Genomic DNA, 13770 nt, shown 5'->3' with positions numbered 1-13770 from the left:
CTGTCCCTTTTTTTTTTCTATTTTTCTGTTTTCTTCTTCTATCTGAATTTTTTTATTTCTTTCTTGGTTTATAAAGAGTCAGACAGTCAGTCATTCGTTATGTTGTTTAAATCTTTAATTCCTTCCACCATTTTGGCTATTTCCGCCTGTATTACTTCAGTTGTTGCTGATTTACCACCAATTGAAATTGTTGGTAATAAATTCTTTTATTCCAATAATGGATCACAATTCTTTATCAAGGGTATTGCTTATCAACAAAACCCAAATGGTACTAACGCCACCTTCGTTGATCCTTTAGCTGATGCTGATGCTTGTAAGAGAGATATTCCTTATATGCAAGCAGTTGATACTAATGTTATTAGAGTTTATGCTTTAGATAATACTGCTGATCATACTGCATGTATGGAAATGTTACAAGATGCTGGTATTTATGTTATTGCTGATTTATCTCAACCAGATGAATCTATTAATAGAGATACTCCAGAATGGAATTTAGATTTATTACAAAGATATACTTCAGTTGTTGATTCATTCCAAAATTATACCAATATTTTAGGTTTCTTTGCTGGTAATGAAGTTACTAATGCAGTTAATAACACTGATGCTTCTGCTTTCGTTAAAGCTGCTGTTAGAGATACTAAGGCTTATATTAAGGCTAAGAACTATAGAGATATTCCTGTTGGTTATTCTGCTAATGATGATATTGATATTAGACTTCCTTTAGCTGAATATTTCGCTTGTGGTGATGAAGATGTTAGAGCCGATTTCTTCGGTATTAACATGTATGAATGGTGTGGATCTTCTTCCTTCAAGACTTCTGGTTATGAAAACATCACTGACATGTACCAGCACATAGGTATTCCACTTTTCTTCTCCGAATATGGTTGTAACGCAGTCCAACCAAGAAAATTCCAAGAAGTCGCCACTCTTTACGGTCCTGACATGACTGGTGTCTGGTCTGGTGGTATTGTCTACATGTACTTCCAAGAAGAAAATGATTATGGTTTAGTTTCTATTGATTCAAATGGTGATGTTAAGACTTTAGTTGATTACAACAACTACAAATCTGAAATCTTGCAGATTTCTCCATCTGGTGTTGATGCAGCTCAAGAGTCTTCATCTTCTGTCACCAATACTGATTGTCCAACTTCTACTTCAAACTGGGAAGCTGCTACTGAATTACCACCAACCCCAGATAAGAACATTTGTCAATGTATGGTCAACTCTTTACAATGTGTTGTTGATTCTAATGTCGCGGAATCAGATTATGGAGATTTATTTAACTACGTTTGTTCAAGAATTGACTGTTCTGGTATCAGTGCTAATGGTACTACTGGTGATTATGGTGCTTACTCTCCATGTAACGCTGATCAACAATTAAGTTTCGTCTTAAACCTTTATTACGAATCTCAAAATAAAGCTAAAGATGCTTGTGACTTCGATGGTCGTGCTTCTATTCAAAGTGCTGCCACTGCTTCAACCTGTTCCGCTTACTTAAAATCTGCTGGTGTTTCAGGTTTAGGTACTGTGGTTGGTGCTGTTCAAACTGATGCTGCTGAATCTGGTTCTCAAACCGGTTCTAAGACTGACTCTCAAAGCTCTGGTTCTTCTACTGGTGACAACAAGAAGTCCGGTGCTGCTCCTCAATACGGTTCAAACACTTGGACTAAGGTCGCTACCGTCGGTGTTTCTATGTTTGCTGGTTTCTGCATGCTCGTTCTCTAAGTTTGAAAGTTTTTTATTGTAACATGCAAGTTTTGTTAGATTGTTACTAAATAGATAAATACAATATTACATAGAAAATAAATAATAAAACATATTTATGAAAAGTTGGAATGCTTAAGATAGTGAAAAAGGATTGTTAGCACATGTTGTGACTTCTGAGCTGTAGCTAGTCGGTAGAACGCCTACTCATTCTCGATTACCATTTTTCTGATTTCCCAATAATAATCACGATTGAACCCTGAATTCCTTGTTGAATTATTGTTAAACCAATGTCGAGTTTTTCTTTCAATTCTCGAATCTTCCTTAACAAATTTCTCAATCAATTTCTTACTCAACTTAAACTCATTGTGGTCGTCATCATTAGCCACTCTCTGACCAAGTCTTCCATCTACATCCCCCGTTGAAATATTAGAAGTAGTCCTTTGAGTGAATTGACTTGCACCTCTCCTAATAGTGGGGGAGTTCATATGTTGCTGCAGCGCTAGTTTCATTATGGATTGTGCGGAATTGTTTACTGTTTGAGGCGGAGCATTCAATTTGTAAGGCTTGGCTTCTATCAAATCAGGTATGTCATGAAATATAGCGTCATCTTCTCCATCTAAATTTACCCAACATAATCTCTCCTTATCGTAAGCCATATTATGTGTACCTTCCCCTTTAGTTGGAATAGCTAATCTTAATACCGGTTCTTCGAATTCGCGGGTGGTGATTAATGCAGGTTTACTGAGATTCTCAAATCTCATCAATTCTTCTTCGTTGCCTTCCCATCTATTCTGACTGTAGTTGAATGTCATATTCTTGGTGGGGGTTGGAAATGACGGGTTTTGTGTTACTCTATTGTTGTTGAGACATTTGACTACACCCATTTTTCTCTTATGATGACTCTGTTGATGGATGCTGTCATTTGTCTTTATGTTATCACGATATTTGTTCAATAATTGGGTTTTCTTTTCCGATTCTTGAGTATTATAAAATGAAGGAATACGGTCAAGCTTTCGTTTAAGGTTATCATTATATTTAAATGCGGGTTCTTCTTGTATTCCATCCAATCCGCTTTGCTTTGCGAATTCCATTGTCGATTGGAATCGTTTTATAGAAGGTTTGCTTGTCCTTGCAATAGAAGGCATTGATTGTTTATTTCGTAAGGAACTTTTAGGATTGCGATTAATGTTGTGAACTCGTTGAGCATGTCTCTTTTGTAGTTCTTCTACAAAGTTGTCATCGAGGCCATCCTCAAATTGATCGAATTCATCCCGTGTATATTCATAATTCACGGTTTTTTCATTCTCCAATAGATCAAATAAGCTCAAATTCTCATTTGTAAGTTTGTTATCTTGATATGCAGAAAAATCTTGTAATTTTATAGTTTGATTAGGATCCATATAATCTTGCTCTTGTTTCTTCTTTGCCATCCAAAGTTTTCTTAATTCTTCTTGTTCTATTTCTGCTTCCTTTTGTTGTTGAACTTTCCTGGCGATTAAATGCTGGTTCATCTTTTGATATATGCTAGTTTGATCTCCTTGACCTTCTTCATTTTTCGTAAGCAAATCCCATCCATCGAAATCATTATCAGTAAACTCTGACGTAACGTCAGTATCATTCTCCTCGCTGTATTCACTCAAATATTCTCTCGTTATTCGTTTGCCGCTACTGGTTGATCCCGAATTCGGAAGTGGATCTTCACGATTGGTAGGAGTAAGAAAAAACAGTTGAGGCAGCACGCTTTTATTCAGCCTGCTGCCCTTGTTGTACTTGTGTGTTTTGACATTTCCATAAGGGCTGTCTTCCAATGAAAGTTGATTCAATTTTAATGTTTCCAAATCAGTTGGATTGTCGCGATTCACGCGTAGGGTATTTTCCATTTGATGACTGATTCCAAAATCTATGCCTTCTATGTCTCCAAATATTTCATCTTCTTGTCGATCTGCAAATTGCTTTAATCTTTCTTGTTTATTTAAGGATTGAATTCTCGATGATGGTGAGATTCCATGAGGTGGTTTCATCTGTGTCTAACAGTGTGTGTGTTTATGTGGGCGTATGTGTTTGATGTGGTGGGAAGACCTTGTCTGTGTTTGTATTTGTCTATATAGCAATTCCCTTATGCAATTGATGTAACATGTAAATACCTGAAGATAAGAGGTGAATGGGTGGGTTGTATTGAAATTGCTTTGTAACATTTCCATTTGAAAATTAAAATCAACAAGCAAAACAAATAAAAAATAAACAAAAACACCAAAAATGAAAACAAAGAAATTCAAAGGATAAAAAATAAAAAATAAAAATTTTGCAATCATCAAATTGGTATAAACTTAAAAACTTAAACTTAAATTTTAATTACAAGACTTTTCTAAATATAAATAGAAAACAGCTAATTTTATATATGGAAAACTCCCTAGTTTGTATTTTATTTTAAATATGTCTGTCAAAACATAATGCTCTGGATCTTTTTTCACACCTTTTCTTCTCCTCCTCCACCTACTTTCCCAACCAACTTCTTCAAAAATGGTACTATATCCTTTGAATTCTTCTCCAATATCATAGGAATTATTATCAATGAAACAAATATAATAAATATTAACAAAAATAATATGAAATATCTTAGAATGGTCCAATTACGTCTCCTCCTTTGTCGTTTACTTAGTATTGGACGGAAAAACTGACGCGTCGGTTTAATCCAAAATAACATGCTAGTATGCCAAGTATCAATATATGGAATGAATAAAATTGGAAACATGGCAAATAATAAGAAATGACCCACAATGAAATCAAGTGTAAACTTATTGAGTTCTAAAATCTTAACAATAAACTCTCGTACATGTTGGGTAATCACAAAAAATCCCAACCCACTTTTGATCCAATTACCTGACCACCATGCTTTATTTGTAACATCTTCTCCACGTTCTCTAGATACAAATATTATAAGTACAAAATTAGAAATCATTCTATGCAAATTGAAAATAACCAAAGATGCGGATATTAGTCTTACAAAATTCCAACCTTCTAAAAAGAATAAAATCTCAAAATTAGCAATATTAAATGCAATAGCCATGAAATGGGCAACCCCTGCTATGAATGCTGGAATCGTCTTGTAAAAATAACCAATAATGGGTCCTAATAATACTGACATTGGCCATAACAATAGTAATGTAACTGCATTCTCCAAGTATGGTAATAACGTTATAAGAACCAATCTAAGAATTGGATTTTTTAAACTCAATTCCAAATAATTACTTGATCGGTTAATAAACATATATGGAAGCAAATAAAGTACAACACTGGCAAATGGAGAAACAACTTCCCCTATAAATAAATTAAACGACGATGAATTCCTTCCCAGTACATATTTACCCAATTTCTCTCCGGTCAATTTAGATCTTCTCCTTTGTGTATGATGTATCCATGACAGTATTTTTGGTTTGGAGTTCCCTCTTGATAACCATCGTATAAACTGTCTGTAATCTAGGAAAAAATCAGCAAAATTAAATTGATGGGGATTGAACACGAAAGGAGCCAAACATAGCGATATTATTGTAATAGCAAACCACATTAAAGCTTTTCTCCAAATAGTCAATGATGCAAATACGATCACAAGAAAAATTTCGCAACCGTAATAAATTGTGGAATGAACATATCGAGAATATAAAGTTGCAAAAGGTATTCTTGATATTGCAAATCCTCTACCTGTAGCAATATATTGAGCTTCGCCAAATACCAAATTATCTCGGAGTGCTTTAGAATAAATCTGGCATAAAAATACTTCAAACAATGGTGATAGTGAAACTACCTGGAACATAATTCTAAAAACCGCCTTTATAAATCCCTTTTCAATAAGCTCTTGAATAATCAATGGCAAAAACGAAATAAAAAAACACACAAACACTGAAAGAACAAACCTATCAATCCAATTTAATACCGGTATAAGATTATGACAGCCGGGTGTTTTTCCAGGATCATCAGGATCACATGTAATAGTTCCATAGTTTAAAGCACCAAGGTTGGCCAATAACAACATAAACATCTTCACTGAAAGCATAATCGAAAGGTTATTGATATGGAATCCAGGATGTGCATAATAAAATGAAAGAAACCTATCAATCGGTAATTGAGTACCTAAATAAAAATATTCCCTTGATAGCAATTGCTCTCCCATTCCAGCTCCTATTTTGGTCGTAAAATTAATAATAGATTCAAACCCAAGATCCCGACCTTTCCCACACTGATAGTAATCACAATGCTTTATCCTACCACCACGACAAACTGCAGTTATTCCAGCATATATATCCTCGTTCAAATGTAGTCCCCTTTGTGCTTTTGAGATACCTCCTCGAGTTGTCATAAAAATACCATTTAGAAAGTCTGGATGTCCATAATGTAACTTGGATCCAATTTCACCCATTGTCCTGGCAAACAACGTACCAAATGTTTGCTCTTTTCCTGCAGCAATATCTCCCAAAATGCCAATATTTTGAGAAAAGATAAACTCTCTAGCTCCGAGAATTGCAACTGGACTCTTCTCTGGTTTTGCGTCACCACCGGGAACATATCCTGAAGTAATATCCATTTTCATTTCTTCAAACTCACATAATAAGGACTTTATTTTGAGACATTCTTCCAAATAGTTATCTTGATTCGCATCAATCACTTGAATATATTCCCCTCTATAGAATATTATCGCATTGTTCTGATTATCTGATTTGCCATCTCCCAAGATTGGATTCCCAGATAGTTTAATTCGGTACTTTCTCACGTATTTTCCATTTGTATCTTTTTGGGATACATCCAATAATGTTGAATAATATTCCTTCTCACCTTTATTATCTTCTTCTTCCAATATAGCCACTCTTAGATTTGGATATGCCTTGAATAGTATACGAGCATCTTCTGCGACATCGGGAGTGAAATTTTGAAACTTTTGCATTGCAACCAAGAGATTGAATTTTCTACTTACAAATTCTTCTAGTTCATCTTCCAATTGATATTGATCTTCAAGGTAGAATCCAAGATTTTCCGTTCTATGGAGTAATTTCAAAGCGGTGTCATAATTCATAAATCCAGATATTGTCCTATACAATGTTTGACATCTAAGTGCTGCCCAAATTCTTGTTCTCAATGTATGCTCAGGTGATGAATCTTTAAAACCGACACAATAATATGGTAAATCTTCAATCTTATCTCTGATGTACCTATCAGTGTCCTCTTTTGTGTTGCTCTTGAAAACTAGGTTCAAAGAAAGTTGTGTTCCTTCTTTATCATCAACTTCAATTGTTTGTAACATCTTGCTATCTTTCACAAATGAATCCCATTCACTAGCATGAAGCTGCTTCAAGTAATCCAAAAGTGTCAATTTCGAAAATTTGGTTTCTTTGATTAAATCTTTTAAGCTTAATAAAATCTTTTCTGAATAATGGGGAATTAATACTGTGAAAGCTGGAATAGATACAACAGGAAAGGGTTCTGGAAGCGGACTTGAAAGTGACTGAGCAAAGAAAGTAATCCTTCTTTCACATTCGATTCCAATGGTGAAAAAATCATGTAACTGAAATGTATTATCATCCTCAAATGCAAAGAATAATGGGGGACGGATGGTATTTTCTTCGGTAACTCCTCTCTGATACACTAACTTGCTGACCTGCTCCACCGATATAAAGTGTTCTCTGTACATTGAAATAATAATACTGTTCCAAATCTGTGATATAATAATTAGACAACTATTAGGGTCACCAGCAGGGGATGGGTGATAAATTTTAGTCATGATCCTATCCGGCAATCGACAGAAGATATTCCTCCAAGGGGTAAAGATTGAAACCCCCAACGAAAATGACAATCCAACTGAAAATAAACAATTGCAAATAACATACCAAAGATAAGTATCTAAGAAGAATAAAATCAAGTCAGTCAAATAAAATAAAACTAGTGTGATTTTCGGCTGGAAGATACATAGTAAGTTTCCTCTGTGGCAGTTTAACACAATGGTGGAAAGGATTTGGATAGGGTCCTTTAGCGACAATATTAAGAAAAAATAGGACTCTGAATATTTGGCTCCGAATACACATATCCATAACAAATATGAAAATAGACGACTGCGACGCTTTAACTTCAGAAAGGAAGCTGAAAATGAGTTATTTGAACTTGTACCTGGAAAATGACCTGGTGGAGCTAATGCTAGATAAAGGAATGTGATGATAGATATAGCAACCAGTACACTACCCACTACATCTCCATGATATGAATATCTATCCCATCTTAAAAATCCCAACAAGTATACTAAAGGTCCAGTATTGATACAAATAAGGAGGAAAAGTATCCCTAATCTGTACAGCACTTTTTGTCGATGAGGAATCTTTCGGGAAATGAAAAAATACTCCGACATGGCTGCGAAAAATGACAATAAACCTGCGATTGTTCCTCCAATTGCGACAACTGCCAACCTAATATGCAATTGAGGTTCTTTCTCTGGAGTGTAGTTAATTGTATAAAGAGAAGGGGAGTTGAATGCCATGAAATACCAAAACATTGTAACGTGGATTAACCAAACCCTATTGAAATTGGTGAAAACGTGAACCCACGTTCTTCTCTCTCGATATGTTTTTGATAGGGAATTGTTCCAATCAATTTGTGCAATCTGGCTGTATCTTTCCTGTTTTGGAACATCATACAATCTGGCTCCATCCTGTAACTTAATTCTATATAGTCCTTCTGGACTCCAAAATTGTTGATTTATATCGTCATAACCTATTACTTTCGAATGGTCTATTTCTTTTCTTTTCCAGACACCATCTACAAATGAAAATTGCTGATCCCTTATGAAATTATATATGGGGTTAATTATTTGATTCAAAAAATGAAATTTAGGTAGGGCAGCTAATTGGACATCCTTCCGTAGTCCCAAGTGGTCTAGCGCACACTGAAAAATGAAACAAAGACATTCTGGAATGAATCTTACGTTGTTAGCTTCTCCCCATATAAGCAAATATAGTGCTATATGTAGTATGTAATCCCTCTCAGAGTGGTTAAAATATTTCATTTGCCATCTGAACTCTCCATCCTCTTCTTGGATCTTCTTTTTCTTTTTCACTTTCATTTTAGGATTCCATGACGGATCACTATCAAACTTTTGCTGAGAACTAAAATACCACTTCTTATAATTGGAAAAAGTACCACCTATATAATCCATATGCAATGATAGCAAAGCTTTAGAGCAGGTCATTCGGCTAGCTCGGGAGTCTAATTGGGTCATAAAATGGTCAAACATATTGCTTACGTTATCATCTTGAAACCCAAAGATGTTTCCAACCTCAACAAATATTTCCCATATATCTGAATCAAGTATCATAGCTTCATTTTCAATATTCCAAGACTTGTACTTTGAATCTAGTTGATTGCTTTGCGAATATTCATCCATATGGTTATTACTCAATAAAAGCAAAAAGGGAATTGAATTTCAAGTTTGTTTATGATATTCTCAATTTTTTTTTGCAGCAAATTTTTATCGTCAGTTTATCTTTAAAATCAAGGCATACCAAAATTTTAAAAAATACACTTTTCAATAAAATAATGAAGGTTTAAAAGTCGATAGCAAATACGGTATTTGAAATTACCTCGATTTCAGCTGATTTGTAACTTCTACGAAGTAGAGATGCAATACGGATCAACGTTCAAAAAAAAATTGCCTTCAGCCAGATTCGAACTGACGATCTCCTCATTACTAGTGAGGTGCCTTACCAACTTGGCCATAAAGGCGACTTTTTTTCCAATTTGAAGTTACGAGGGTTCTGTGTCACGTGATATTTTGACCAATTCCGGTTCCAATCCTGCTAATGAACGTCTATTTTTTTTTTTTTTTTTTACATATACAATCTGTTTATTGAGTTCATATACATACTAACATACAGAAATATAACAAACAGAAAAACAATATACATTAAAGGCAAAAAGCATCATTGCCTAAAACCTTATTTCAGCAGCATCCTATAGATTAAGTGTGTAGGAGTAGTTGTTAAGACTCTTCGATGTGTACGATACCCATTTGCGAATGAATTGGACCGTGAGCTCAACATTTGAAACTCTTCTGTTCACCTAAGAAGCTCTTCCATGCTGGGGAGTTTTCAGGAAATTGCTGCATAACCTGGGAAGGTTCTTGGGCTGGCTTATTAGCATAATATTGTGTGGTTTCTCCCCCAATGAAAACTTTATGCATTTATTTCCTATTCAATCTATTTCTAAGCAGATATCACATCCAGAAACATAACATAGGATTGGAATTCTAATCTGAGACAGGTGGGTTATATTGATTAACTAAAGTTTGGAGTCGGGAAAATACGATTGACCAGTTTTTGTGTGTAATTTTTTAGCTGCTCTGTCTAATTTTACTCTTGGACATCAAACAGAGAAATCTAGTTACTCTTTGACCATATTGGTTTCTCCATTGCTGTGAGCTTACCATGGTCTTAAAGCGAGTGCTCGAAAGGGCCTTTTAACAGTTCGATGTCTTTCTATTTCTCAGACTTTGATCGCACAGGACATGTTCATTGAACGATCGATTATTTTTCGTTCTATCTCTAGTGGTTTTTATTCCAGGAGTGTACTTCCTCTTGAGCATGGAAAAACAACGCATTAATGAAGATTCTTAGGGGGTTTCTGGGACCCAGGAGTACAAGTATTTGGGAATCAACATGCCTTAGATATTATTTCGGTATTTTATATATTGTGTACTTCTATCCTTCGCCTCCAAACTAGCAAAAGATATTCATACTTGTAATCTAGTTGTTGCATTCTATGTCATAGAAGCATAGCTGAATCATCATGTCTCTGTATGCTTTGTGGAGGATTCCGTGCAGCCTTTGTGTAACTGCAACTCAAAAATAAAAAGCTGCAAATAAACATTCATGCGCGCGAATTTTTTTTTGCCACCTACAAAAAAAATTAATTCAAAAAATTATTGCAACCACCTTTGAACGATCCTATTGTCCAAATATCAACAGTTATTTCCAAACAGTTTAGTAGGAACAGGAAAAAAGAAAGGTTTTCCGATACCGGGAGTCGAACCCGGGTCTGCTCGGTGAAAGCGAACCGTGCTAGCCGTTACACTATATCGGAATTGTATAAAATGGTATGAACTCAAAAGTATGAAGTTGAGTTTGAAAGCAAAAAAGTTGGGGTGTTCATATTGGTGAAATTCTATTGATTCTAGTTTCAATTGTTCTTTTTAATGATGTTCAAATATCCAAATTAATCCATTAACCTCGCATATTGATGATTTGAAAATCCCATGGCAGAATTTTTAGTCTTGACGTGGTTTAGTTTGAGAATAAGGATAATTTTTGAAAATTTGCAAGTAGAAGAAGATTTTCAGAAGATTATTGGGAGATGCTGAGGAAGCGGAAGGTCATCCCTTGACAGAAGAGCTTTCCCCTTTAGGTCACTATTTGATTCTCTTCTATTCGATTCTCTTGTTTTGATAGGGGATTCAGTTTGTATATCTGAATTCAAGCAGAATTTCTGCAGAAAATTTTCAATATAATTATACAATACTAAGATTCAAGAAATGGTCCCAGGTCAAGGCTGGATACCTGTTCCAAGCTTGCGGAGACCATCAGAACTATTTAAGTGCCTGCCCAAGAGTTCTTAGAGATGTGAAATACTGTAGCAAAAGAATACCCGTGATATGGCTTTACATGCATGTGGGGAGCTCACGAGAAACTCCGGTCAAGTAAATCTTATAAAATCTGGAATACCACATCTGTCCTAGTTTGTAATACCGATGAAAGGAGCTATACGGGCCAATTCTTCTTATATTATCTTTTGTTTCGTTGTAGATGGAGATTTCTAGGCCGACACAAGGTGATAGAATGTGTAGAATATCGTTGCACAAAGTTAGAACAACAAAGGTAAAAAATAATGTGTTCAGCCTTACAACGGTAATTGTCTTGGGTAAACCCCGTGTAAGGTCAAGAAAATTATGGAATTGATCTGAGAAGAAAGTTGAATCATTGGTAGATTAATCTATATATTAATGGTACTATTTTGGTGTTAATTCTCAAACCGAATGATATCCAATTACAATTGTGAATCTTGAAATTTCAGATGATTAATTGCAAGTTTCAATTGTTCTATTTTTTTGTGTTATTTTATTTCAACTTTCAAATCCCCATTGTGTTTTCTGGAACTCTCGTAACAAACTCTGTTTTTTATAACCCTCGTTTCCCTTTTTCTACTCTCTTCTCATAACAACTTATTTAAGAAAGTTTAAATTGCTATTAACCATTTCATCTATTAATTTATAACCAACACGTAACAGAAGCTACACATATAATCGGTTACTATCAAGGTCAATTCTATCACTACCTATTGCAAATCTTTCTCATAAGAAGTTACGATGAGCTACGATAATCCAAATTATCTGCGTCCTCCACCACCACCCCCTCCCCCTCAACAACAACCACAATACGGACAACAACAACAGATTGACCCAAACCAACAATATCAACAACAACCACAATATCAAGAAGAACCATATGATATCGAAAATCAAAAATATCAATCCTATTATGAGAAACCCGTTCCAGCTCAAGATTTTGAAGAGAGTTTCAAAGTTGAGAAACCCAAATTTAATGACTGGCCATTTACGGTATTCTTTCTTTTAGTTGTTGCAGGTTTTGTTGCGGTTGCTGGTATTACTTTGAATGCTCTACGCGTGACGTATAGTTTTCAAGGTGGATCGATTTATGATTCCGGAAATACTTTTAGTTTGAATACTAATACAATCATTCTATTTTCATTTGTCATTGTAGTGGGAATCGTTTTATCTGCTTTAATTATCGTGTTTGCAAGAATGGCTCCAAAGCTTTTCATTATTTCCGGATTGATATTGAATATTGTTTTAGGAATCGGAACTGCAATTTATTATTTTGTAGCTGGATATTATTCTGCTGCTATTGTTTTCCTTGTATTTGCATTGATTGGAGCATGGGCTTATTGGAGGGCTCGTAGTAGAATTCCATTGAGTGCTACCATATTGACAATTGCGATTGATGTTATGAAACAGTATCCATCAACACTTATGACGTCATTCATTGGACTTTTGGTCAGTGCCGCATTCAGTGTATTATTTTCAGTTGTAATTGTGGCAACATATGTCAAGTTCGATCCTAATACAAATAATGAAGCATGTTCAGTCGGAGGAGGAAGCTGTTCCCAATCGAAGCTTATTGGTGTGTTGGTATTTGTATTTTTTGCCGGATATTATATTTCTGAAGTTATTAGAAATGTAATACATGTCGTTATCTCAGGTATATACGGAACTTGGTATTACTTAGCTAGTTCAGACCAAGGCGCTCCAAGACATCCCGCATTGTCTTCTTTAAAGAGAGCATTAACGTATTGTTTTGGTTCAATCTCATTTGGATCCTTGATTGTTTCTTTAATCCAGTTATTAAGACAATTATTTGCAATCTTAAGATCTAATTTCGCAGCAGAAGGGAATGGATGGGCAGTTTGTGGAATGATTGTACTTGATTTCATCCTTGGGTTTATTGATTGGTTGGTTCGTTATTTCAATCATTATGCGTATTGTTATGTTGCTTTATATGGAAAGAGTTATATTAGAGCTGCAAAGGATACATTTGATTTACTTCGTTTCAAAGGTATGGATGTACTTATAAATGATATGTTTATTAACACAGCCTTGAATTTGTATTCCTTATTTGTCGCTTATGTGGTGGCATTGTTAGCATTCTTCTATTTGAGATTCACCAAACCAGCCTATAATGATGATGGTTCATTCTATGCCCCAGTGATTGCATTCTCCTTCTTGATTGCAGCCCAAATCACGCGTGTCACTTTGACTGTTATTGAATCTGGTATTTCCACCTTCTTTGTTGCATTGGCAAAGGATCCAGAAATCTTCCAAATGACAAACAGACAGAGATTTGATGAAATCTTTAGAAACTATCCTCAGGTTTTGGAAAAGATCACCACTGATCATTAGAGACAACCCTTTTTTTTTTCTACAATATTAGTATTAATACTTTATAGGACTTTATTTCA

The 13770-nt window shown here is 35.0% G+C and overlaps 4 protein-coding genes across 4 annotated transcripts; 2 read left to right on the top strand and 2 right to left on the bottom strand. All coding sequences in view use genetic code 12, as the record gives it.

The window, feature by feature from the left end:
- Positions 1-99: 99 nt before the first annotated feature.
- Positions 100-1725, top strand: PHR2 (1,3-beta-glucanosyltransferase; the record flags this gene model as incomplete). Its single annotated transcript, XM_049407798.1, has 1 exon — positions 100-1725. The coding sequence occupies one exon, from the start codon at positions 100-102 to the stop codon at positions 1723-1725; it is 1626 nt and encodes a 541-aa protein (XP_049262831.1).
- Positions 1726-1907: 182 nt separating this feature from the next.
- BFA1 (Bfa1p) lies at positions 1908-3728 on the bottom strand (the record flags this gene model as incomplete). The annotated part of the gene is made up of 1 exon (XM_049407795.1): positions 1908-3728. The coding sequence occupies one exon, from the start codon at positions 3726-3728 to the stop codon at positions 1908-1910; it is 1821 nt and encodes a 606-aa protein (XP_049262830.1).
- A 446-nt stretch (positions 3729-4174) lies between these two features.
- On the bottom strand, positions 4175-9127 carry GSL1 (Gsl1p; the record flags this gene model as incomplete). The annotated part of the gene is made up of 3 exons (XM_049407794.1): positions 4175-7481; positions 7584-7635; positions 7804-9127. 3 exons carry the CDS (start codon positions 9125-9127, stop codon positions 4175-4177), a joined length of 4683 nt encoding a protein of 1560 aa, XP_049262829.1.
- Positions 9128-12100: 2973 nt separating this feature from the next.
- On the top strand, positions 12101-13711 carry J8A68_003892 (uncharacterized protein; the record flags this gene model as incomplete). The annotated part of the gene is made up of 1 exon (XM_049407793.1): positions 12101-13711. The coding sequence occupies one exon, from the start codon at positions 12101-12103 to the stop codon at positions 13709-13711; it is 1611 nt and encodes a 536-aa protein (XP_049262828.1).
- Positions 13712-13770: the final 59 nt, after the last annotated feature.

Source organism: Hemisphaericaspora subhashii, assembly GCF_019202705.1.
Source record: "Hemisphaericaspora subhashii strain CBS 10753 chromosome Unknown scaffold58, whole genome shotgun sequence".
Taxonomy (NCBI): domain Eukaryota; kingdom Fungi; phylum Ascomycota; class Pichiomycetes; order Serinales; family Debaryomycetaceae; genus Hemisphaericaspora; species Hemisphaericaspora subhashii.
This window is presented reverse-complemented; position numbering and strand designations above follow the sequence as displayed.